This window comes from Poecilia formosa, unplaced genomic scaffold (assembly GCF_000485575.1).
Source record: "Poecilia formosa unplaced genomic scaffold, Poecilia_formosa-5.1.2 Scaffold685, whole genome shotgun sequence".
NCBI classification, from domain to species: domain Eukaryota; kingdom Metazoa; phylum Chordata; class Actinopteri; order Cyprinodontiformes; family Poeciliidae; genus Poecilia; species Poecilia formosa.
Window position 1 is genome coordinate 38,510 of NW_006800624.1, and position 26,800 is coordinate 65,309.

The window sequence follows — 26,800 nt, forward strand, 5'->3', positions numbered from 1 at the left end:
AAGAAATTTCTACACTGTATAAAAAAAATGTTAGAAAATAGGAGCAAATTTTTTTTGTTAAATTTACAAAAAATAAAATTGACGTCCAACTGGATCACAATTGAGATTCTCTTTAGACTAGGTTTAGATCACTGCACTCATTGCAATCTTTGCTTGTTTGCATGTGACCAGTTTTACAGTCGCAGAGTCAGCGAAAACATGTTTATAAATGAAAATAAAAGAAGAAAACTTTGATGATCAATAATAATAATAATAATAATAATAATAATAATAATAATAATAATAATAGTAATAATAATAATCTAATTAGCTGCTGCTTCTGACTGTGATGTCACTATTACCAGATCATGATGGCATAAACACAGTCCTTGTGGTCTTGGCATCCATGTTGCTTTCTGAAGCCACATCATCATATTCGGGAATCTCGTCCAGATCTTCATGTTGTTCTTTTTTACATGATCATGAGAAAAACATGTTATTAAATATTAATACCTTAGATAAATACGTATCTATACTTCATCGTGTAAAGGTCATACTTTACCATTCCCAGATGTTCCAGGTCCACTTTTTGTTTCATAAACAGAAAGGTCTCCTACAGTTTGGTAAAAATCATAGTTATTTTATTTTTCACCAGATGTCAGACACTGATGTGAACTCTGATTTCTTTCTGTAACAAATTTTTATCCAGTCTCTGACGACTGGAAGTGAAGAATGTACATTTTTCCTGATAACATGATCAAAAATGTGAAAAGGTTTGGTGGCGAATGTGCAGAACAAACCATGAAGAAGAGAGGAGTACACTGGCTGCTGATCCCTTTCCTGGCTTACTGGCTGCTCTGTCCTACAACCTTTTTTTTTATTATTACAAAAAAATAAATAAATAAATGAAAAGATGCACATGATTTTCACACCGTTTTGAATGCAGTCATGCTGTACCGCTGTCCAATAGTTTTAGACATTTCTTATATAAGAAATGTCTAAAACATTGTCAGACCTGAGAAGGAGGTCTCACCTTCTGACTTTTTGAAGCGCCACAACAGAAATAAAAGAATAATAAATCCGACTCCAACAAAGACTGACCGCACGAGAAAGGCAGAGCTTTCAGGTCGAGGCGTAGCTACTGTAAGAGGTCAGGAAAATTCTCATCAGCTACAAATGTGAAGGTTATTTTCTGCTTTCAAATGATATTTTACTGTTATTCAAATCAACAGAATACCTTTTACTAATCTCACCTTTAACTGCCATCCAGCTCTGAGGTGAAACTTCTCCTGAATGTTCACACTTGTAGAAACCTTCATCTGACTGAGACACTGCAGAGATCTTCAGCTCTCCTCTGCTGTCATTTTGGATCAGTTTGTCATTACGATAGAAAATCACATCAGAAAGTTTGTTTTCTCCTCTCCGTCTGCAGCTCAGAGTAACAGAAGCTCCTTCAGTCACAGGATGGACGGGGCTCACCAGGAGAAGATCTTCATCTGGAAACCAGACAGAGAAATGAAGCTTCAGTCAGAAATCATCACTAACAAGGTCAGAGTCATCATCATCATTGTCAGTCATTCTAAATCTGCACCTTATTCTGCAGAAGAAACATTTGCCAAATAAATTTCACTAAAGTGACATACATTGCTCTGTGGAAGCAAAATGTCATTTAAAATTAATTATTTGGATAACATTAGATGGAATGGAAACCACAGACGAGCTAGTTTATGCCAAGTTAGACATTTCATCGCCAACAAACCACTCTACAAAATTTAAAATGAAAAAAAAAAAATACATCATAAATTGTTGTAACATACTTTTCCCAGTGATGTTGACTGCGTTGCTGAACTCGCCTGACCCAGACTCACACCAGCACACTGCTCTATAGGAAGAGTAGACAGTAAAGGTACACGATGACCCGGTCATTGTCCGCCAGGTGGAGCAGTCTGATAGTTTGGAGCCGTCGTTCAGTTGCACAAACTCCTTCACTATCCATTGAGGAGAGTCTCCTTTGCAGTGTATTGAGACGGACTCAGAGGTGAAGTGTTGCTCTCTGTCAGGACTCACTGAGAGAGACGCTGCTGGATGAGGATCTGAAGAACAACATGGAGGAAAAAATTAACACAGGCAGAATGAAAAAAGCCCGCACTCTTTTCTACATAACGCCATTTTAAAAAACTGCTTTACACATTTAAAACAAAGCAACTCACACCCAAACGAACCCCTAAAATACATCCACTACAATAGTATGGATATGGCAACAGACATGTCTCACACCTATCAAACTAGAAGCTGAGCTGAAAAGACATGATCAATATCTTTACTGTTTGAGACAAAACATTGAAAAATTTAATTAAAATACTAAAATAAACAACAACTATAGGTTAATGAACAAAAACAAAGCTAAGAAAGAAAATAAAAAGTGAAAATAAAAAAAAAACAAAAAAAAAACGCTAACATGAAACCGTTTCGCCTCAACTAAAACAAAAACTAAAAGTAATCATAGCTATTAAGCAACTTGTGTTCAACAAGCTGCACCTGAATGCACCATCCTCTGCAGCCTTTGAATATGTGACCACCTCCTTTACTTGAACAACCTGCCACTTGTCATATTGTCTGAAGCCGTTTTCTGTCTCGGTGCTCCATTTAGTAACGTGTATTACTGTTTTAAATTATGTGTAGGCAACATCCTCCTGTAGCCCACCACAGAAGTTAGTTACAAACACATCCAAACTTATACAATTGGTGAGAAGGCAGAACAACTAGTCCCTGATTTTTGCAATCCTCTCAACCCAGGTTTTAATAGAACAGAAAAAGAAAACAGAACTGACCTGCAGACCAGACAAACTTTGGTTCACTGTAATCTGTGAAATCCTCTGGGTTTCCTCCTTTAGCTCTACATGCAAATCCTGCTGTGTGTTTCTGTCCATCAATCCTAAACGAGTTCTCTACAGACCCACTGATGCTCTCAGGCAGCAGCTCATATCTGTAGTTGATCTTTGATAAATCAGGAACAACTTTATACCAGTAGAACCTCCATCCTGCAGATGACGGTTTAACCTCACAGCTCAGAGTCACTGAGGCTCCAGGATTCAGCCATGATGGAGACACAGTGAGGACTGACTTTAGTTCTGTTTTTAGAAAACAGTTAAAACTTGTTAGTTTAAAAAGCTGGTTATGAAAGAAATAAGACTTGAAATGATTAACACAATTTTTCAGTGCTGTAATGTCCTGTTCTTATCACTTGGTATAGAAACTATGGAAAGCAGGAGAAATCTTAAGATATAAGTGATGTTAATCTCATGAGTCAGTAATTGAAGAGAGATGATTGTTCAGTTACCTTGAGTGATTCCACAGCAGATGAAGCATCTGATAACTAAAAAAAGATAAGATGGTAGACAAACCAAAAAGTATGAATGTTAACCAAACTCTCATTTAAAAGAAAAAAAGGAAAAAAAAAAAACTCTAAAAATTGCACATCAGTTCAACTTATATACTTTGTGAGACTTATACTACCACGGACTTTCTCTTCTTCAATTTCAAAACATTTTCCTTCCTCCACTGAATTCAAACAGAGAAAGGGAGATATATTTACCCAGTAAAAACAGCACATAGAGCAAAGTGTGGCCCATCTTCACATCCATCAGTCATGAGTCGCTCTGCTTTAGAGAAATATTTCTGCCTTCTAACACGAGACAGGCTGAATCTGCAGCAACCGAAGAGGCAGAATGATTATGGTGAGATCAAAAGTTGCGTGCTGAAACTCTTAGTCATTCTGCATCTGTCTGATTAGCACACAGCCAACACCTCTGCTGATGTTCTTTTCTGCAGACCACTCATTTCCTGTTTCAGAACATCCTGTCCAACAACCACATTGTCACTCGACAAACATATTGGTTAAAGTTCAACCATGCACAGCCACAACTATGTTCAGGTAGTAGGGGACTTTTAAGCTTCGGGTTGCATATATTTGCAGTTTATTTTGTTTTGCGTTTTATGATGAGCCTGTCTCACAGCCTCATTTTGTAAGAACTGGTTTAATAGACATTGAACTTGCCCCGATTTAAATTATTTTCTTTTAGTCTAGAGGGTGTCTTTCAAACAAAGCTTTGGTAATGGCCTGAGTCATATCTCAAAGCAAACCTGATGACAGGTTCTCATAAATCTAGGACGGTGCACTGGTCCCTCTCTACCTCTACAATCTTTATTAGACACTAAATTCAGCATTTCAATTCTAAACAGAATTTAATCTGGATTTATGTTATTTAATTATCCCACTGCTGCTGTATGCTTTCTGTGGACCCTGATCTTTGAACACTAAATGAAGGTAAACTCATACATTTTCAGAAATCACCCACTCGTGGTTTTAAAGGATCTCTACTGTCAGGTTATAAATAGGTCTCCGTGACAACCTCACAAAGAACAGTGTTCCCATAAACCAAAACAAGACGAATTTGATCCTTCCAGATGAACAACCCGAGACATCATGCATTGAAATCGAGAAAACCACCGGTGCTGCCAACCATCGATGCACTGAAAGCTTGTGGTGACTTTGTTGTCCACCATCAGGCAGGAAAACTATTCCTGCCTGATGGCAATAGACCAATAGACAAGACAAACTTTGGTTCAGTGGCAGGAATAGTTTTGTAAAGTGTTGGAACCTCCGTAAGCAAAGAACATCTTCTCCTAGTCTGGCGGATGAATCTTTGAACCTCTCCTGTTTGGAGGATTTCCACGCTCACTGCTTGATGCTGGGAGATTTTTTATTTCATTATTGAGCTGGGAGGTTCTTTCTTATCTTGGTTTTTATGCGTCAATTGATCAGAACTGTCTGCATTTCGAACCAGTCAATTGTCTGGTGCATATCTTTGAGTTGGTGAGATTCCGGGACATTGTCCAGCCCATAGTCCAGCTCTTGTCCAGTGACGATGCCTTGGGAGTGAAAACCTTCTTCCCTCTGGCCTAGTTACAGTAGAGCTTCTCTGTCTCCTACAGCTGATCGGAGGCCGCCTTGCCTGCTCCCTTATCTGAGGTCAAACTCAACCTATCTTAGTTATTGGACACTCATGCATTTCACAGATTCAAGTTTTTATTGCAGATGTGAAAATCACCAGAAACTCACATTTTCATTACAGATATAAAAAAATATTTTCACTAAACATTATTTGATTAGCAAGTCAGAGTCCAAGAAACAGCAAAGAAACAGCAAAGGATCATTTGATATAACTTAACCGTTACAGCAGGAATTGCACACAATTGCAATGTTTTTACATTTTGGCCTTCAGGAATAATCACAATATCTAACAAACACGCCTGTCCATTTAACATCTAATAACAACACATCTGGTCAACAAGCAAAAATAATAGATTGATTTTAAAATCTGCATTATGAAACATTCATCTTATCAATCTTTAGCCTTTTAGTGGTTATGAAAACCAAACGCTCGACATTTTTACACTCATGTTTGTGTAACAAAACCATCATCATTACTTGAGCTGCTTCTGCTTGTTGCTCTAGTCGGTAAATATTCTTCCCACATCAAAAGACACTTCAAGTATCAGAATGACGTTGTTCTTCAAAGTCATTGCTAAAGTCCCACTGTTGCTGCTCTTTTTATGTTACACAGTTATACAATCTGGGATTTCCTTTATCATGTTTCTGAGTTGATCAGAGACATGTTGTGTGACCATAGTAACCCCTCAGCCTTTCACTATGCAGTTATGTAAACGAACTAGGCATTACATCAGTCTATCAAGTGATGCTTTATTCAGATCCCCTCGATTGAGCGGGGGGAGCCGCAGGGGTTGGCAGAGCATATGCTGCCCCTTAGAAGATGCCACCCTGGGCGGTTGCCCATTAGAAGCCCCCTGTTGACATATTTGTTTTTGTTGCCCTGTTTCACTTAAAACTATACAGACAGAATGTAAACCTCAATATCTCCCTTAACATCCTTAATCTGTAAATCCGCTCCTTTTTACGTCAAGTTTAATTTTTTGTAAAATTTTATGCATTTCATAGTCCAACGTGAATAAATGCACCTGTTTCTGATTTCATCTTGAAACCAGGCACATTTTACCTAATATGCCTCCCAGACAAAGGTCTAGGAGGCATTTTGTTTCACGTTGGAATATTACATTGCTTTCTCGAACCAATCCTGAATTAAATATTTGAATATCCGGATCATAACTCACTTGAGCACATATGAAAATGTATATCTAAAGCTGTCTTTTTGGAACAAACCCCTCTAACATTGAGTCCAAAGAGCATCATCAGTATCCAGAGGTCGACTTCACTTCAGAATAAACGGCTGCGTCGGATGCTGCTAGACTGGACCTTCCTGTAAAAGCAGAGAGGAATCAGTTGAGACAGTTACATGGACTAGGACAAATGTGAAATAGATCTGAACCATGGAGATTACACTATATTTGAGCCAAATATTCAATTTAAAATGTCAAAGCAAACAACACTCGTCAACAAGTCTTTGGTTTGTGTCAAATGTTATGGATGTTTTGAGTCTATAAAGCCATGTAGGATTCTGATTGGTTAAAACTGATAAACATGGCTGTTTCCAAACAGAAACATATTAAAGCTCAAACTAGGACAAAGTAAATGAAAGATGTTGAATCTGAGTGACTGAACCTGTAGTCTACACCCACAACTATTGAAATACTTGAACATGAATAACTTCTGACAATTTCTAACCAAATGATGTCCAATGGTTTCCGTTTCTGCTGACTGTACCTGCAGCTCCTACTCTCACATCAGAATTGACAAAACTGTCATCTGGTTCCAGATAGTGCCCTGACAAAAGGACAAAAAAAAAACAAAAACAAATTAAAGTCAGGCTTTTTGAAAATGAAACTTTCAGAACATATTATTTAACCTGACAACGTTGGAGGAACTCACTCATGTTTCCAGTGTTTTTAAAGTTAAGGAGCGAGTAGGAGATGCTTTGATCTTTCTTTGGATCTGTAACACATTAACACATCATTTCAGTCATCTTGATGTCGTTCTTTTCTTGAATATCTCAGAATTTCAGCAGGTGAACTTTACCGTTTTCAGGTTCTTTAGTGGGTCTCACCAAGTCATAGAAGTAGGAAGTGCCTAATAAAATACAACACAAATGATTTCCTTTCACAATTGTACCATGACATATTCATTTTATTTGAGTTTGGCTCTTTAGAGAGCAGAAATTATCAGTTGAAAACTAAACAAAAAAGTTTATATATATATAGATATATATATATATATAGATATATATTTGTAGATTAACTGCAAATAAAAAAAGCCAAATCTTCATTTAGTTGCATCTCTTTCATTTCATAGCCATCACAAAAAGCAAAACACAATTTACTTAAAAAAAAAAAATACATCAGAAAATGTTTCAAAGTTGACATTAATAATTCTATAATATTGTAATATTGTAATGATACTTTCAAGTAATCACACTAAGGGGATATTCACACCTGATACATTTGGTCGGGTTTAAATGAACCAGTTTGTTTCCCTCTTCTGTCACGGTTCGATTCAGGTGCGAACAACAGACCGGCCTCGATCCGGACCCTCGATCATCAACCAGCTTTGTTTACAAATTATAGTCCACTTGCTAAAAAGCCCAATTCGAATGCAAAACGCACCGAATGAAAAAAAAATTAAAAAAAATTAAATATAAAATAAAGTCTGCTTTTGGTCTGGATCAAAGGACTTTCCTGGTGTGAAGGCACGCTTAGATTACTTGTATTTATAGTAAAAAGATTACATGTAAAACGTGTTAGTCTTCTGTTTATCTCCACCATGAGATTGCTGGTAAGTGAGAGTGACTTAACATTAACTATTGGTTCTTCATAAGAAAATGAAAGTCTGACCTTTGAGCCTTATGAAGCGAATCAGAAGCAGCAGGAGAAGAAGGAGGACGATTCCACAAAGCGGTCCCACGGCCCACATTACAGGAAATGAAGAGCTGCTCTTTTTTAAAACGGCTGCAAAACAAAAAAGTATTGAAAATATGTCTTGAAATAAAACAGTCGCCTCATTTATTAAATCACAGGCAGTGCTTTAACTCTGCTCACCTTTAACTCCCATCCAGCTCTGAGGTGAAACTTCTCCTGAATGTTCACACTTGTAGAAACCTTCATCTGACTGAGACACTGCAGAGATCTTCAGCTCTCCTCTGCTGTCATTTTGGATCAGTTTGTCATTATGATAGAAAATCACATCAGAAAGTTTGTTTTCTCCTCTCAGTCTGCAGCTCAGAGTAACAGAAGCTCCTTCAGTCACAGGATGGACGGGGCTCACCAGGAGAAGACCTTCATCTGGAAACCAGACAGAAGATATTAGACTCCCTCCAGAAATCGGCTGGAGACAATTAGAGGAAGTTAAGAAGGGCAAGGTCAGATATCAATTAATATAAATAATTCAATAAAGTTGTTTTACTTATCTATTCATTTATTTGTGTGTGTGTTTATTTATAAGAATTGTTTTTGCCATCCCAAACAAAAACTTTTTCCTGTGGTTTTATGAGGTGAGTCCAGCTCACTTTGGTGGTGAGAAGATATTTGATTATTTTTGAAAAGCCCATCAGATAATTTATAATTTTGTACTGCAAAACTTAACTTGCATAAAGAAATAATTTATTGAATTATTTATATTAGTTGATATCTGACATACTTTTTGTTGTGAGCTGATGATACAACAACGAATGGTGATTGCAGTGCAGTTTGCATTTTATTTCAACTGATGGACAGTGGAGTAACTAAGAAACCAGTAATTATGTCATGTTGAAGAGATCCTGTGTGCTGAGTTTTAGCTTCATTGCTCACCTGCTGCCTGGACTCTCTGAAGATCCTCATTAAATCCTCAAAACTCAGTTGCTGCCTCACCTCTCTGCTTTTGGATACGAACCTCAACAACCGCAAATCATAACACAATGTAAAGGGGCCAATTAACCAAAACTAACCAGCTTTTTTGATGGTGGGAGAAGCCAAAGCTCTTGGAGGAAACCCACATCTGCATAGGAATATTGTGGAAAGTCCATGCAGAAACAAAGTGTTGGAATTTTGAACCCTTGGTGAAAAGCACCAGGGCTGTGTTGTGTTTTGCAACCCCATCTCGTCATTTGGTTTGAACTGCTCTAAGGGGCAAAAGGCATCGGTTCATGCCAGGTCGGACCACACTACATGCGAAAACGCTGGTTATGACGGCCAATATCTGGATATAATCAAAATCCATGGTGATTTCAAAGTTTGGGAACAATTTGTGTTGTGATCTCTACAGCCTGAAACTAAATCTACATCCAAAAAGGCTAAATAAAAACGTTCAGACAACCTAATTTCAATTAATTCTGTACACCACAGAAGAAGAAAATATTTGTTGTCCAAGACGACAAACATTTGCCCCGTTGCACTGAATTTGTACAGCAGGTCCTGAGGAAGAGCAGCTCACCTGATGCAGTTAAGGCACTTTTTAAAGTAGGAAATTGAACTGAAACCTCAATAATACCAATAAGCAACTTGTTGGTAGAATAAAAAATTAGATTACACATAAAATTAAATATGATTAAGACATTTTGCACTTTTTCTTTTCAATTTTGTAGCGCTAGCAGAGATGATAGTTGTTGAACTGAATGAAAAACCACACAGGCTGTACCTTGCACAGTGATGTTGACTGCGTTGCTGAGCTCTCCTGATTCAGACTCGCACCAGAACACGGCTTTGTAGTGCTGTGGACTGCTGAAGGCACACAAGGACCCATTCATTGCCCCCCAGGCGGAGCACGAGTCGGTGAACGATGAGGAACCCGATTCTCTCAACACCTTCACTCTCCACTCAGCAGAGTTTCCTCCACAGTTCAGAGTCACAGACTCAGAGGTGAAGTGTTGCCCTCTGTCAGGACTCACTGAGAGAGACGCTGCTGGACGGGAGGCTAAATAAAACAACATGAACAGAGGAATCAGTGTAAAAAGAAAGGGAAAGGGAATAAAGAAGTCCTTAATTCAGAAACAGACTTTCTGGCTTCAAATTAAAACCTTTTACGATGTCTAAGTAAAGAAAAAGAAAAAACATGTTAAATACATGTATGTCTGTTGCCTGTGGGACAGATTGACACTTTGATTTAGTTGCTCTTCACTTCTAACCTCATGAGTGTTTTTCTTAATCGTCAGCGTCTCAGGCCTGTTTATCTTATTGTCTGACCTAAAATCTTGATTGTGGATGAAAAAAATAAATCAGCACAAATCATCCTCTCCTCTTTTTATACCCTGTAAAATACTTTCCGTTCTTTTCCAACGATCGAGTCATATCTCTACGTTTTTACCTTTACCAACCTCTGTGCAGTAAAAACCACAAAAAGGGAGTCTTGGGGGAGGTCATGTTGGTAAATTACAAAAACACATTAATTGTAAGAAGGGAAACGCACTGACCTGGAGAGCAGACAAACTTTGGTTCACTGTATCGAGATAGAAACTCTGGGTTTCCATATCCCACCCTACATGCATATCCTGCTGTGTGATTCTGCCCATGAATGACCAGGGAGTCCTGCTTCGTCCCATTGACGTTATCGGGCAGCAGCTCATATCTGTAGTCATTTCTTGACAGATCGGGAACAGCTTCATACCAGTAGAACATCCATCCTTCAGACGGAGGATCGACCTCACAGCTCAGGTTTACTGAGGCTCCGGGAATCAGCCATGATGGAGACACAGTCAGGTGAAGCAACGGTGCGACTGGACAGAAACAGTTTAGATTTGTTTTCTTTTTTCGATGTGAAATTTGAGTAAAAGTGTGATGGTGATCATACATCCAAGCCGTCAACAACTTTAAATAAAAGAGAGGCTAAAAATGACAAGGCTCGGCTTTCTTTGTTTATTTCTTTGTTGGAACAAAGCAACGACTTCAACATAAAGCGACTCATAGCTGAAAATGTCTGAACCGACACTGACAACATGGTACAGAAAAAAAAAAGAAAAAAAAAAAGTGAAAGTCAGATGATAACCATAGATCCGGGGTGGCCAAGTCCAGTCCTCGAGAGCCACCATCCTGCAACTTTCAGATGCATCCCTGCTTCAACACACCTGAATCAAATGAATGGCTCGTTATCAGGCCTTTGTAGAGCTGATCCCGGTCTGTTGGAGTAAGGATACTTCTAAAACTTGCAGGATGGTGGCTCTCGAGGACTGGACTTGGCCACCCCTGCCATAGATTAACCTACGGTGTATGGAGATGTTGACTGCGTTGCTGAACTCTCCGGATCCAGACTCGCACCAGTACACGGCGGTTAGCTGCCAGCGGCTGCTGAAGGTGCACAGGGATCCGGTCATTGTCCCCCAGACGGAGCAGTTCGAGTAGGACGACTCTGCGATCCTCCTCACTCTCCAGTCAGCAGAGCTTCCCGTGCAGTGCAGATGGACTTCGTCGAAAGTGAAAAGTTTCTCTCTGACGGGACTCATTGTGAGAGACGCTGCTGGGTGAGCATCTGAAGTACAAGAGACGAAATAAACCAAGAGAAAATCAAAATGAAAATCAGACATGCTCTGTGTTCCATTATATTCTGAAGGATTTCTAATTCTGTAGATAACTTTACGAATTTTAACAGGTGCAGCGATGTGTTTTCAATCCAGAGAAGCTAATAAATGAAGCTAACTGATTCATTTAAATCCATCTTACACAAGTAATTCTACGAGCTTCTCTGTTTCTGCTCTGTCCAATTAATCTTTGTCTTTATGAATTATGCTTTGTTTTTGTACTTTAGCATAAATTAAACAGTTCAAGTAACATGACTATGTGTTTTATGGACAGAAATGATTGCAGGCCTTAATTCAACAAAAGGAATTATAAATGTGTTTATTAAACAGAAACATACTGACCAGCTGACCAGACAAACTGTGGTTCACTGTAATTAGTGGAATACTCTACGTTTTCCCATCCAGCTATACACGCGTATCCTGCTGTGTGTTTCTGTTTGTGAATGACGAAGGAGTTCTCTACTGTCCCGTCGACGCTGGCAGGCAGCAAATTGTATCTGAATTTAATCTGCGACAGATCAGGAACAGCTTTATACCAGTAGAACCTCCTTCCCGCCGACTGAGGCTCCACCTCGCAGCGCAGCGTCACCACGGCGCCGGGACTCAGCCACAACGGAGACACGGTCAGCCGGGGCGTTTGTACAACTGGACAGGAGAGGTAGTTTAGGTTTTGTTTCCCCCCACATGTGGAAAGAGATGGGACATCCTCTGTTAAGATACTTACTAGTATTTAAAAGACAACAACATATTAAGTCAACTCAAATAACTTTTAAAAAGAAAAGACTCCTTTCTCACTGCAAAAACACAAAATCTTAAAGTATTTTTGGTTTAGTTTATAGTGCAAATATCTTAGTGCAATTGAAGTAAGACAAACTAACTTAAAAGTAACTTTTCAGCAAAATACAGGTGATCATATTAGGTAATTAATATTGATGGAAAAGTGTTTGTTCCATTGGCAGATGAATTAACTTATAACATGTGAAAGATGTCTTGTTAGAAGTGAAAATCTGCCAATGGAACAAGTACTTTTTCATCAGTACCTCAAACTGATATGCATCTTAGTTCAAAAAGTTGACCTGACTGACCAAAACCAATGTGATTTTTGGATTCAGCACATCAAAATCCATAGTTTTTGGTTGTTGACCAGCGTTACCAATACTGTGGGTCTAACCCCACCTCTAAAACATGCCTCAGAATAATTCTCCTGGCTTGTTTGACACGTTTCGAAGCGTCGACACAAAAGGAGACACTTCTTTCATCAAAATTTTCCACTGTCAACCCTCCACATCTGACAAACTTGAAAAATGTCACTTGGAACAAAACTGAACATATAATTAGAATGGAAAACAATGGCATAAACATTGAAAATCAGAAGAAAGAGAAATGCAAATAAACCTACGGTGCACAGTGATGTTGACTGCATTGCTGAACTCTCCTGATTCAGACTCACACCAGTACAGAGCTACATTGTACTGGAGACTGCTGAAGCTACACGAGGATCCAGTCATTGTTCCCCAGCTGGAGCAGTCCGATACGTCCGAGTGGTTGTATGATTGTCTAATCCGCCTCACTCTCCAGTCAGTAGAGCTTCCTGTACATTTCAGCTGGATGTCATCAACGATATAAAGTTTCTCTCTGTCGGGACTCACTGTGAGAGACGCTGCTGGATGAGAATCTGAATAAAAGGAAAGCAGAGACCAAAAGAAATCAAGAGAAAGTTCAATGAAAATGATTCACATTCTAGTATTTAAACCGTTTTTGAAATCCTGAGAATTTTAACAAATGTAGCTAATTAATTAGCTTGATGAATGTAAAATCTAAAAGTGGACTGTCTTCACCATGTCGGATCACTCTTTTGTTTTAATCAATTCTACTTTGACTTTGTTAGTCGTCATGTTTCTGTGTTTCCTTTCTCTAGCTCAGACATAAAATTACACATTTTCACCCAAAACGAGTATCTGTTTTAATTGAAAGAAATCATCCCAGACATTAAGTTAACAAAAGCAGTGACAATCAGTTCATAAAATGGAATCACACTGACCTGCAGACCAGACAAACCTTGGCTCACTGTACTCGGTGAAAAGCTCTGGGTTTCCTTTCCCACCTCTGCATGAAAACCCTGCTGTGTGTTTCTGTCCATAGACGATGTAGATGTTTTCTACGGTCCCTCCGGTAATGTCAGGCAGTGGATCATATGTGTAGTTGTTCTGCGATAGATCAGGAACAGCTTTGTACCAGTAGAACCTCCATCCTGCAGATGAAGGTTTAACCTCACAGCTCAGAGTCACTGAGGCTCCAGGACTCAGCCATGATGGAGACACAAACAGTGTNTACCAGTAGAACCTCCATCCTGCAGATGAAGGTTTAACCTCACAGCTCAGAGTCACTGAGGCTCCAGGACTCAGCCATGATGGAGACACAAACAGTGTCGGCTGTGGTGGATCTGAACAGAGAAATGGTTCATGTGTCATGTGAAAACATGTGACATTGTCTGTTAGATCTGAGTAACATTGCTACTATTGAAAGTCAGCATCCACAAATTTTTATCTAAAAAAAACTTTAAGAAACTTGTAGGTTCTTAAAGTTTCTAAGACTCTTGGATTGCAAGAGTTTTAGAAACCAAGAGTTCTTAGACTCTTAGGACTGAAACATGGATGTCACTAGGCCCGTCATGATAACAAATTTTGCCGAGCGATTAATTGTCTAAAAAGTTATTGTGATAAACGATAATATTGTTTTGAGACCTTTTGACATTAATTTAATGGAAATGACTAATAATGCATGCGATTTCCTGCCATAGATAAGATACATTTTATTTTCAAAAGAACACGTAACACTGGAACTAATAAACTAAATAAACAAAACAACCAAAAATAAAATGGATTCTCAGTCTCCATTAACAAAAAATGTACTTGAATAAAAACTAAACAACATAAAGCCAAAGTGGAAATAAATACTGCATTCAACCAAAAGAGTGCAGATTATAAAGTCTGTATACTGTATTGCCCTTCAGTAATCACTAGATTTAAATAGAGAAGATGGACACATCTGACTACCTAATGCAGTAGTTCATACTACACGATTTTTCCCCCTATTTTCCCCTTACGATAATCTTAGATCGTTGGCCGATCTAAGATTGTCGCTGGTGATTTCAAAACCAATCATCCTGTAGTGCGATTTAGATCGTCATGGCCTCCGATCTAAATAGGAGTTTTCCCCGACTGGGAGCTTAACACTGAATGTGACATGTAGCCAATCAGACAGCGCGGATTCTCCTCCTGCTTTCTGAGGGGAAATTACGGAGGGGAATCCCAAACAGCTGACACGGTGCAACCCGAAGTCCAGCGTTGGATCATCTCCAAGTCTCCATTGGAGATTATATGTGGAAACAACATTAATATTTATTCAACATTTCATGCAAAGAATAGAGAAATGACAAGGGGAGGAACTGGAGCCAAATTGCTACCACAATCCGGTAGGTTTTCAGCTGTTCTTCGTTAACGTGACATAAATAGGTTACAATGATTTTCATTCAGTCAGGACTTTACGCTGACTCTAGCCACATGCATCACAGGCAGATTCTAGTAAAGCATTGATTAATGCCTGGTTTTAAAATTAGTTAACTGGACTTGTAGCCATTATTTTGTGCCCATGTTGCTGGACACCAAGCGGCACGACAAACCCGATCGAACCGTTATACCTAGGATTTCTGTCAGGTTTTGAAAATGGGCCGACAGTCCGTCAACAACTCGTGTAGTGTGTGCTGGACATTACACTAAGGAAGAGCACCGGAGTTGAGCCTTTTTTTATTCAGTGTCATCAACAGAAAGAAAAAAAAGACAGGAAGAGACGATAAAGCCGATAATTAAAATGAGGTAGATAGGTTTAATTTATCGTGGGATTAATTGATTTATCGTTAATCGCGACAGGCCTAGATGTCACTGCTTTAAAATAAAGGCATTACAATGTTTATCCATGTGACAAAAGCTGAATATCATAAACTGATATGGACAACAAATCTTTAAAATCAGGAGGGGAAAAAAAAAAAACGTAAATAAACCTACGGATTAAAGTGACGTTGACTGCATTACTGAACTCTCCTGATCCAGACTCACACCAGTACACTGCTCTGGGGTACTGGGGACTGCTGAATGTACAGGAGGATCCAGTCATTGTTCCCCAGCTGGAGCAGTCCGATACGTCTGACTGGTCATATGATTGTCTAACCCGCTTCACTCTCCAGTCAGCAGAACTTCCTGTACATTTCAGCTGGATGTCGTCAACGATGTAAAGTTTCTCTCTGGCAGGACTCACTGTGAGAGACGCTGCTGGGTGGGAATCTGCAAGGGACAGTCAAGAAAGACATGGACGTATGTTGTGTGTTTTTACGTAATTTCCGAGGGCTTCTCCATCTGCAGGTCACTCTACAGATTTCAACAAGGTCAACTCCGTATTTTCAATCCTAAGACACTGATAAGCTAATTAATTAGCTTGATAAATATATATTTTGAAAAGCAATCCTAATACCTACACAATTTCTCTATCCTATCCAATCTTTGGTTTTGTCAGTCACACTTTGCGTTTTGTTTTTCAATCCCCATGTTTCCTTTGATCCGTTTCTTGACTTTCAACATACATCAAACAGAATTTTTCGGTTAAAATGAGTATTTGGCTTAGTGACAGAAATGATCGCAGACATTAAGTTAAAGGGAACAATTAATCGGTTCTTTCAAACACACTGACCTGCTGACCAGACGATCTTTGGCTCACTGTGATTGGTGAAGGTCTCTGGGTTTCCGATTCCAGCTCTGCATGCGTACCCCGCTGTGCGTTTCTGACCAAGAACGACATAGGAGTCCTGCACAGTCCCCTTAATGCTGTCGGACAGCAGATCATACGTGTAGCCATTAGACAGATCGGGAACAGCTTTATACCAGTAGAACCTCCATCCTGCCGATGGAGGTTCAACCTCACAGCTCAGAGTCACTGAGGCTCCAGGACTCAGCCAAGATGGAGACACAGTCAGCTTGGGCCTTGGTGCAGCTGGAGAAAAGAAATAGTTTAGTCTCTTTAATAGTAAAGACATGGAACATCCTCTGCGAGATCTGAGCTACATTACTAGCATTTAAAAGACAACAACAGGTCCAAGTGACAGAAACTTCATTTCCAGAGGTCATCAGGCGAGAGGCATCTCTGTGATGCCATTGCTGGACATCACAGAGACAGACGGGGCCAACAATCGTTCACGCTTTTAATCAATTTTAGATAGACCAATAAACCCAACAGTCATGTTTTTGGATCCAGAAGCCAGAGTATCTGGAGAGAAACTGTGTATGCGCAGGGAGAATATGCAAACTCCAATGCGGAAAGAACCCAAACCGGATTCATGCAAAACCAGAGGACTGTTTCACAAACGCAGGACTCCAAGACCCACGGTAGGAGATAAAGTCAGGCTTGACATGGAGGCATTAGTTCATCCTTAAAATCAAACCTGACACTTGCTCAAAAAGTTTAGACTTATAAATCATTATTATAACATGAATCAAAGAGCTTAATCCCAGATTAATTTGTTATCCAGCTTTGGCGAAACACGTCAGGTTTGGTCAATTCTGGTTCCTCATCCGTTCATCCACAGCGGTCAGAAACCAACGTGTTTTGTCAGTAATTTTGTTTTCTTCTCTGTCTGTCCTGGTCATTTATATCAGCCTATATTAAAATACCACATCTTGGCATTCAAGTGAATCTTAACATTATGATGCTTATCAGTTTTATCATTATCTGTATTTCGCTTGTAACATTTTAGCACCAACATTCTTCCATAGAGTTCAGGCTCGATGCATTTCCACAACAGAAAATAACGTTATACTATTGACTTCCTCTGTTCATTTATAAGTTTGAAGTGTTTCATTTGAGAAAATGAAATGTAACGCCATGAACTGTACGAATGTGATGTTAGGAAATGTAAATTTTAGGCATTTGGTCAATCCGTTATTCTGTCACTACCATAGCAGCAGCTTCTTTATTGAGCATTTGTGCTTCAGTTTCTGAAGAAAAGAAGCTACCAGTGTGGCACGAAGCGTGGCGTACACAATTTATCCATTCGCATCTGCAAATGTCCGATCGGTCTTGTAGTCTGTCCAAGAAATCAGTGAACGCGCTTTTATCTGAATTACTTGAGCCTGGCTTGACACGCGCATCCCGAGTCTGGTTTGGTCTTCGCGAAATCAGAGACAAAGCGATCGTGCCACATCAAGCCTGGGCTTCGACTCTCGCTCTGCGTTTCTGACTCACCGACAGAACCTCGGGAAATAAAAACATGCAAGGAAACCTACATTTTAAAGTGATGTTGACCGCATTGCTGAACTCTCCCGATCCAGACTCACACCAGTACACTGCTTCATCGTTGTCGGAACTCATGAAGGTGCACGAGGATCCGGTCATGTTCCCCCAGACGGTGCAGTTGGACGAGTCCGACTGGTAGTACGACTGTATAAACCTATTCACTCTCCAGTCAGCGGCGCTTCCCGTGCAGCTCAGTTGGATTTTCTCATCGGTGAAAAGTTTCTTTCTCTTGGGACTCACGGTGAGAGACGCTTCCGGATTAGAAGCTGGAGAACGAGAAACAGTCGAAAAAGAAGTCGAGAGAAAGTTTGAGCCAAATGTTCTGATTTTCATTTTTTGGAAAATCAGAGGTGCACCACTCTATTCTCAAGCCCGAGAGTATAAAAAAAACAATAAAGCTAATTAACTAGTTTGATGAATCCCTCTCAAAACAAGGAATCGTATTATCTTCACTATTTCTTGACCACTTCGAATCACTCTTTTGACTATCAATTATGCTATAACTTTTCCCGTTGCCGTGTTTTTAGGTTTCTTTTCTCTACCTTAAACGTATATTAAACATTTTCAGTTAAAATTATTTAACTGTTTTATCACAGACATTAGGTTAGCAAAGACAATAATAAAGAAGTTCGTTCAGTAGAATCACACCGACCTGCAGACCAGACAATATTTGGCTCACTGTACTTGGTGAAAAGCTCCGGGTTTCCTATTCCACCTCTGCATGAATATCCTGCTGTGTGTGTCTGCCCATAGACGACGTAGACGTTCTCTACGGTCCCTCTGATAATGTCAGGCAGTGGATCGTATCTGTAGCTGTTCTTTGATAAATCAGGAACAGCTTTATACCAGTAGAACCTCCATCCTGCAGATGGAGGTTTAACCTCACAGATTAGAGTCACCGAGGCTCCAGGACTCAGCCATGATGGAGACACAGTCAGATGGGGCGTTGGTGCAGCTGGGGAAAAGAAATAATTTAGTTTTTTTGTGAAGTTCTCCGTTAGATCTGAATAATACTACCAGCATCTCAAAACTGTACAAAAAAAAAAAATTAAACCCAAATAAAATAAGCAGCTTAAAAAAGAGAAGACTCAACTTTCTTCAAACTGAAACATAGATACAACTTCCTTAAAATAAAGGCATTAAATGTTGTCCGATATTCTCAAAATGACTGCTATGAACTTCTCCAACAGAACTCAAGACGAAAGTTAAATATCATTAACAGACAATAGAGTAGCAAACAATCATGTAAATAAACCTACATTCTATAGTGATGTTGACTGCATTGCTGAACTCTCCTGATCCAGACTCACACCAGTACACTGCTCTGTGGTAGAAGGGACTGCTGAAGGTGCACAAGGGTCCGGTCATTTTTCCCCAGCTGGAGCAGTCCGATAAATCTGCCTTGTAGTACGACTGTCTAAACCGCCTCACTCTCCAGTCAGCAGAGCTTCCTGTACATTTCAGCTGGATGTTGTCAATGATGTAAAGTTCGTCTCTGTCGGGACTCACTGTGAGAGACGCTGCTGGGTGGGAAACTGGAATAAAAGAAACGCAGAGACCAAAGGAAATCAAGAGGAACTTCAATGAAAAATGATGCGTTCGACGTTTTATGATGGTTTGAAACCATCATAAAAGGGGTTTTATTTTCCTTCTTAGCCCTGTTTTTAGAAATCGGAATAAGTGAAAGGAATGACTTTCATTTCATGAAGTGTTCCTTATTGATGTCAGGTAAAAGTAAAGCAGACATTGATATTTTCTTCAAACAAATAAAATCCTCCTTTTATTTGGAACCTCTCAAGAATATAACTACTTCTCTTCTAAATCGCACTCACGCATTAACTTTGTCCCTCCCATGCTACATTGACAACAGAAACTGTATTGCTTTATTTATTTAATTTTTGTTAAAATTGTTGTGATAACCCTGTCATTATCTGCTGTTCTGGGACCTTAACCCCAGAGTATCACAGAGCTGGGTCGGTTTATTCAGAGTAAATTACTTCTACTCAGAGTTGCCTAACACGGCTTCCTAAATTAAGTTTATTGAATAGAATCACACTGACCTGCGGACCAGACAAAATTTGGTTCACTGTACTCGGTGAAGTATTGTTTTTTTTCTCTTCTAGCCCTGCATGCGTACACAACCGTGTGTGTCTCTCCGTGGACGACGTGGGACCCCAGAGCGGTCCCGTCGACACTGTCAGACAGCAACTTGTATCTGTAGTTGTTCTGCGATGTATCAGGAACAGCTTTATACCAGTAGAATCTCCACTCTGCAGATGAAGGTTTAATATTGCAGCTCAGAGTCACTAAGGCTCCAGGACTTGGCCATGATGTAGACACAGTCAGGACAGGCTTTGGTGTATCTGGACAGAGGAATAGTTTATTTATTTATTTATTTTTTTGTATTTTCCCCCAACCCACAGTAAAGACATCCGTTAGATTTGAGTAACATCTAGAAGACAATACCATCTCCAATCAATAGAAACGTTTAAAAAGAAAAGACTTGACTTTCTAAGAAATTAAACACAAGTGCTACTGTTTTAAAAAGCTGTGCAATATTACCAAACTAACGGATATGAAATTCTTTAACTTTGAGTATAGACAACTGTCAGTATCGACCTGGACAACACGGTATAAATTTTGAAAGGAGAAAAAAAACAAACAAACAAAAAAACTTATAAGCAAACCTACTGTTTACTGTGACGTTTACTGCATTACTGAGCTCTCCGGATCCAGACTCACACCAGTACACTCCTTTGTGGTACTGGGGACTGCTGAAGGTACATGAGGATCCATTCATTTTCCCCCAGATGGAGCAGTCCGATACGTCTGACTGGTAGTACGGTCTGAACCGCCTCACTTTCCAGTCACCAGAGCTCCCTGTGCATGTCAGCTGGACTTCATCGACAGTGTAAATGTCTCTGTCAGGACTCACTGAGAGAGCTGCTGCTGGGTGAGAATCTGGCGTACAAGAAACAAAGAGGCAAAATAAACCGAGGAGAAACCAACTGAAAATGGGACATGATTCGCATTTTGTGTCATTTTGGAGGATTTCTCCTTCTGGACATCGCAGGTTTCAGCAGGTCGATCTTAAGAAATTGATGAAGATAACCAGTTACTTTGATGATTTTATATATTTATTTTTTCAGGCAGGTGATTCCAATATCTTCAGAATTTCTCCAACTTGTCCAAGTCTTTTGTTTTTACCAATCATACTTTGTATATATATATATATTTTTTTATCTTGATGTTTTTTTTTTTGTTTCTTTTCACAACTTTTACCATAAGTTAACCAGCATTTCCAGTTAAAATGAGACGCAGACATGACATTATCATAGGGAATCATCAGTAAGGTCATTCAATAGAATCACACCGACCTGCAGACCAGACGATCTTTGGCTCACTGTAATTGGTGAAAAACTGTGGGACTCCCCATCCAGCTCGGCATGCGTATCTTGACGTGTGTTTCTGGTCGTGGACGACGTAGGAGTCCCGTGGAGTCTCATGGGTTCCCTGAGGCAGCGAGTAATATTTGTAGGTGTTGGACAGTTCAGGAACAGCTTTGTACCAGTAGAACCTCCATCCTGGCGACGAAGGCTTAACCTCACAGCTCAGAGTCACCGAGGCTCCAGGACTCGCCCATTGTGGAGACACAGTCAGGACAGCCTTCGGTGTGGCTGGAGAAGAGAAATAGTTGACTTTGTTTCATAGTTTGATTCATCCAAGCTGACAGAAATAATAAAAAAAAAAAAAAAAAAACAAGAAAAGAAAAACAGAGATGTTTTTTTAAAAAGAGAAACACTAAAAGTGGTGATGGCATGGAAATCAAACCAAACCAATTTCAGTCACTAGATGTGCAAAGCTGGTAGAAACAAAACCTAACAAAAGTATGGTAGTAATGTGAAATGCTCAAAATGTTGAGAATCACATATAACTTTCCTTCCACTTCACAACTGTATACCACTTTGTGTTGGCCTCTCACATAAAATTCCAGTGAAACATCTGCGTTTGTGGCTTTAACGTGTGGTTTTACCGTGTATGGTGATGTTGATCGCGTTGCTAAGCCGTCCCGATCCAGACTCGCACCAGTACACGGCGGTTAGCTGCCAGCGGCTGCTGAAGGTGCACGAGGAGCCGGACATGGTCCCCCAGCTGAAGCAGTCGGAAACGTCCGAGTTGTAGGACGACTGCCTGAACCTCCTCACCCTCCAGACACCGGAGCTCCCGCTGCATTTCAGCTGGATTTTGTCGCCCGTGAAAAGTTTCTCCCTGGCAGGACTCACCGTGAGAGAAGCTGCCGGATGAGAGTCTGCAATACGAGAAACGCAGTGGTCCGTGTGTGTTTATAACATAAAAATAAACAAGAAAATGGCTTTTAGACAGCTGTAGACTACAGTGGTCTCTATGCCTGAAAGGGTTAATTGGTTTGATGAATTTATCTTATAACAAGTAACTATTAGCTTCACCATTTCTACATCCTGTCCAATCAGTTCTTTATTTTAGTATAAGAAACCAATTATACTTTGTTTCTTTTGTCTACCTGCATCATAAATTAATTTGTTTTCATGAAAGAAATAATCGCAGACATTAGAATCTCACTGACCTGCGGACCAGCTCAGTGTGATTTTACTGTAATCAGTGAAGATCTCCGGGTTTCCTCTTCCAGCTCTGCATGCATATCCTGCTGTGTGCTTCTCCCCCTGAGTGACATACGAGTTCTTTGTAGTCCCCTTACGAGTACCGTGCAGTGGGTCGTATCTGTAGCTGTACTTCGACTGGTCGGGAACAGCTTTATACCAGTAGAACCTCCATAATGTCGAAGGAGGTTCCACCTGACAGCTCAGAGTTATTGAGGCTTTGGGACTCAACCATGATGGAGACACAGTCAGGACCGCCCTGGGTGCTGTTGGATAGAAATAGTTTCGTTTTTGTTTTGTTTTTTCTAATAAAGACATGAGACATCCCTTGTTAGATCTGAGTAACAGTGCATTGTCAATCAACTTGACTATGCTTGTGCTGGTTTGTGCAGCTTCAAAGGCCATTTGACTTTTCATAAAAAGTCTGGGGGGGGTGGGTGAGTTTTTGACCTTTAAGCTTTCATTAATACCTTCAAAGCCAAAGTAACACAAAGGAAATTTTGCTACAAAACCAGCACAAACGTAGTTGAATTGATTGACACCAATTTTGGAGGATTTGAAGAAGGTGGTGGTGGGGGCGGGGGCTTTGACCTTTCATGACCTCTGGAAATATTTCTGAATATCTGTAAAATGACAGCGGCACAAACGAAAATTTTTGCTCCGCAAACGTTTGATACCAATTTTGTCCGATTTAAAGAAGGCGGGATGGCCAACTTCACTCAGGTGTTTTGTTTTTTAACTGAAACGTATAACCTGCTTTAAGATAAACACATTAGCTCTTCGATGCTATCAAAAGCTGACAACTATGAAGTTTTCAACTTAAAACTGATTTAAGGACGAAAACTAAAACCTCATTAATTGACATGGTGAACATGGTATAAAGCAAAATAAGGTTCGTAAACCTACCGTGTAAAGTGACGTTGACTGCGTTGCTGAACTTTCCGGATCCAGACTCGCACCAGAACACCGCTTTCTGGTACCAGCGACTGCTGAAGGTGCACGTGCGTCCGGTCATTTTCCCCCAGACGGAGCAGTCCGATATGTCGGACGGGTAGTACTGTCTGAACCGCCTCACTTTCCAGAGAATAGAGGGTCCGCTACACGTCAGTCGGATTTCATCGACGGTGTAGTGCTTTATTTTCTTCGGACTCAGTGTGAGAGACGCTGCTGAGTGAGAAACTGAAACGCAAAAGGACAAAGACACCAAATTAAGTAAGTCCTAAACGGAGCGCGGGGGATTCAGTCGAATTTGCGGGACCGCAATTCCGCGACACTTAGCGCTATCTGAAAAATTCCAACGGTTTCTGAAAGGGGGAGACGTTGCGCTTTCCAGCCAATATTGGGTTATTACGGTAACTTCTCCCCCGCAGTAGCAAGGTGTGAAATTTACCTCTTTTAATAGACGGTAAATTGTAAAAAATAAGTTCCAGTTGCTATAGATAAATGGGCAAATATATTTACTCACAGGACATTGAAAGAACCACGTACAATTAAAATAAGCAAAAAACATCCAGGCGGACATTTTAAATTTATGACGAAGGGTTTTATATCAAGAGAAAAATCAACATTTTTATGTAGTTTCGAAGGATTCCCAGATTTCAACAGTTGCAGCGCTGTATTAACAGCTTCACTTTAGTAAGCCAAGCTGATAAGTCAAGTTTGGTAAAACTATCACTAAAGATGTAATTCGAATATCTTCCCAATTTCTCCACTCCTTCCAATCTGTCTTTTGGTTTATATACAAGTTATACTTTGTATATTTTTTGGTTCATTTTCGTTACCTTTAACATAAATGAAACAACACATTCTGTCAAAACATTTGTCTCCGTGACAAAAATGATCACCGACATTAAAGTTCACCAAGGAAATGATGAATGAAAACACACACTGACCTGCTGACCAGACAAACTTTGGTTCACTGAACTGAGTGAAAAGCTCCGGGTTTCCTCGTCCAGCTCTGCATGCGTATCCTGCTGTGTGTTTCTGATCATTAATTTTGTAGTAGTTGTCTTTGGTCCCTTCGTCACTGCCGGGCACCAGCAGGTATTTGTATTTGTTCTGGTAGAGTTCAGGAACAGCTTTGTACCAGTAGAACCTCCATCCTGCAGATGAAGGTTTAACCTCACAGCTCAGAGTCACTGAGGCTCCAGGACTCAGCCATGATGGAGACACAGTCAGGACAGGCCTTGTTTTAGCTGGACAGAGAAATAGTTTAGGTTTTTTTTCCCCAACTGTTAGATTTGAGTAACATTGTGAACATCTACAGAATGAGCCAAAAAAACCCCCCGAAAAAACAAGACTCAGCTTTCTTAGAATTCGTCTAGATCTTCCTAAGGGGAAAAAGTGTCAGTCAGTTAGTTTTTGGGGAATGGTGGGGTTTCTAGTAATGGCAGCAGCACTACTGAGCACTTTGTAAATGCTCTGTGGAGGGTCTGAGTAGAGTCCTGTTTGTCTTCACCGCTCTATTCAGGCGTTTATGCTCTAGTACAGCTGGTTGGGATGGTCCGAACAACTCAGCTGTAGAAACTCCTGCGGATCTGAGCCGACATGCCAAACTTTATGCTTCTCCTCAGGAGAAGGAATGCAGCTGATGAGCCTTCTCGACCAGGCAGCTGGTCGAGAAGGCCAGGCAGCCAAAAACAATATCTAGTTTTTGAGTGTTTCAGAACATCAAACAAAGCTGAATATTAGTCAATGACAACACAAGTAAACCTCAAATCCACATGATCCTTTGTGAAAAAGATGATTGCCCCCTAAACCTATCTAGTTGGGCCACCCTAAGCAGCAGCATCTGCTATCAGGCGTTTGCAATAACTTTCGGTGGGCCGTATGCAGAACTCTGGAGGAATTTTGGTCACTCGTTCCAGCTACTTTGGAGGGTTTTTGAGCATGAACCGCCTTTTCTAGGGTCATGCCGCAGCATCTCACTGGAATTCAGGTCAAGGCTTTTGTCCGAAACAAACCAGAAAGTTGAGGCAAAACAAAATGAAGATATTAAAGTAAAAAAATTACCTGACGGGTTTCCACGGCAGAGGAGTACACCGAGAACTAAAGCAAAGATTGGAATTTTGTTAGATGTCAAACTATTAAATAAATCATTGCAGAAATACATACATTTACTGATGTATACATCTGGAGTTACTGCTCAAATGTAATCTTTGGGTTTTAAAATGGTTTTAAAATCCAGTAGTGTGGATCAAAGAGAGCATTTAATGAATCTGAGTTCTAACTACAGACAGCTGGTAATCTTTGACTGTTCCATGAAGTATGTCAAAGAGTAAAACTGCACACACACACACACACACACACACACACACACACACACACACACACACCCCAAGTTATTTTAATACATTGCAGGATCTTTCTGTGTTAAGGCCCTGGTTGACCTCTGTATGACCTCTGGGTTTCATCATGTATATTTACAGAATGGTTGGAACTTCAAAAAGACGAGAGATCTGCAATACTCAATCTCCTGCATTTCCCTTATAAGATTATAAAGGAATCTGAGCAGCCATGTTTCTGTGGCAACGGTTCTGGCATCAAGGTTTATTGTGCAAGGGGATCTTTTGAGGTGAGGAAACAGAAACCAGTTTGGAAGACGACGTGTCAGAGTCATAAGTTCTAGAGGAAAACTGAGATTACAGTTCCTCTGAAGGAAACGTCAGAAATAATGTCCTTAAATAATGTCCTTAGTTGGTCCTCATTTACTCATGTAGACTTGCAGCCAAGTTGGCAGTAGAATCAGACTTCATTAGCCACAAGACTGGTTGTTACTTTTCATGCGCAGTTATCAACATTTAGGCTTTTCCTACCTTCATATGTTGAGGAAAATAAAATCTAATTCGAGGACAAATATGAAGGCATTTTTGCTTTTATGTCAGAGGGAAAACCAGGTGGTGTTATTTTTGTAATAGATTTTTAAAAAGTCTTTCAATCTGTCCTCCTAAACACTGAATAATAATAGTAATCAGTTTTCTATACATGTAAAATACATCCAAAGACTAAAACTCTGTCCAGATACTTATCATGAAGGAATTCTTGGCCTATAATTAAGCTAAATACAAACTGTTTGCAAGAGTTAACACAGTCTGCAGCAAACTAAACAACCAACCGACCTCAAAGAAACATTTTCTGATGGTACCTGGGATTAAAGCACAAGCCGTCTTTTCTTCACACTTTAAATATGATCTGACTAACGTGACCCAAAGAGAAAAAGGGGATTTACTCACATACTACACCCAGCACACAGAGCAACGTGCGGCCCATCCTTAAATCCAGAGAGAAAGCGTTGCAGCTCCTCTGAGTCCTCCAGATATACAC

At 40.0% G+C, this 26,800-nt stretch overlaps 2 protein-coding genes across 6 annotated transcripts; both read right to left on the reverse strand.

The window, feature by feature from the left end:
• Nucleotides 1-326: 326 nt before the first annotated feature.
• LOC107834605 (uncharacterized) lies at nt 327-3,611 on the reverse strand. The gene is made up of 8 exons (XM_016666229.1): nt 3,575-3,611; nt 2,811-3,020; nt 1,797-2,072; nt 1,233-1,475; nt 1,013-1,120; nt 780-848; nt 542-592; nt 327-446 (listed from the first exon to the last, which is right to left on the reverse strand). The coding sequence occupies exons 1-8, from the start codon at nt 3,609-3,611 to the stop codon at nt 346-348; spliced, it is 1,095 nt and encodes a 364-aa protein (XP_016521715.1). The 3' UTR covers nt 327-345.
• A 2,365-nt stretch (nt 3,612-5,976) lies between these two features.
• Nucleotides 5,977-26,800, reverse strand: LOC103130862 (obscurin-like). 5 transcript variants are annotated; one of them, XM_016666230.1, is made up of 27 exons: nt 26,710-26,800; nt 25,490-25,525; nt 24,370-24,672; nt 23,384-23,656; nt 22,444-22,743; nt 21,874-22,149; nt 21,218-21,517; nt 20,532-20,801; nt 19,901-20,203; nt 19,100-19,375; nt 18,493-18,795; nt 17,831-18,106; nt 16,242-16,541; nt 15,563-15,838; nt 13,868-13,941; nt 13,540-13,768; nt 12,898-13,173; nt 11,841-12,143; nt 11,186-11,449; nt 10,398-10,700; nt 9,626-9,901; nt 8,050-8,292; nt 7,846-7,959; nt 7,034-7,084; nt 6,887-6,949; nt 6,722-6,781; nt 5,977-6,317 (listed from the first exon to the last, which is right to left on the reverse strand). In XM_016666230.1, exons 1-27 carry the CDS (start codon nt 26,744-26,746, stop codon nt 6,250-6,252), a joined length of 5,853 nt encoding a protein of 1,950 aa, XP_016521716.1. In that variant the 5' UTR covers nt 26,747-26,800; the 3' UTR covers nt 5,977-6,249. The 5 variants fall into 5 exon arrangements, with proteins under 5 accessions (XP_016521716.1, XP_016521718.1, XP_016521717.1 ...); XM_016666232.1 differs by lacking the exons at nt 17,831-18,106; nt 18,493-18,795 and having other exon boundaries at nt 26,710-26,799; XM_016666231.1 differs by lacking the exons at nt 16,242-16,541; nt 17,831-18,106 and having other exon boundaries at nt 26,710-26,799.

Excerpts from the sequence above, each read along its gene's own strand:
- LOC107834605 (XM_016666229.1), bottom strand. The coding sequence starts at position 3,611 with ATGGGCCACACTTTGCTCTATGTGCTGTTTTTACTGG. Across the intron at positions 2,073-2,810 it reads AAAGTTTGTCTGGTCTGCAG|ATCCTCATCCAGCAGCGTCT; the intron begins GTCAGTTCTGTT and ends GTTGTTCTTCAG. Across the intron at positions 849-1,012 it reads GCGCTTCAAAAAGTCAGAAG|GTTGTAGGACAGAGCAGCCA; the intron begins GTGAGACCTCCT and ends ATAAAAAAAAAG.
- LOC103130862 (XM_016666230.1), bottom strand. The coding sequence starts at position 26,746 with ATGGGCCGCACGTTGCTCTGTGTGCTGGGTGTAGTAT. Across the intron at positions 13,174-13,539 it reads AAGGTTTGTCTGGTCTGCAG|ATTCTCATCCAGCAGCGTCT; the intron begins GTCAGTGTGATT and ends CCTTTTATTCAG. Across the intron at positions 6,950-7,033 it reads CACTAAAGAACCTGAAAACG|ATCCAAAGAAAGATCAAAGC; the intron begins GTAAAGTTCACC and ends AATGTGTTACAG.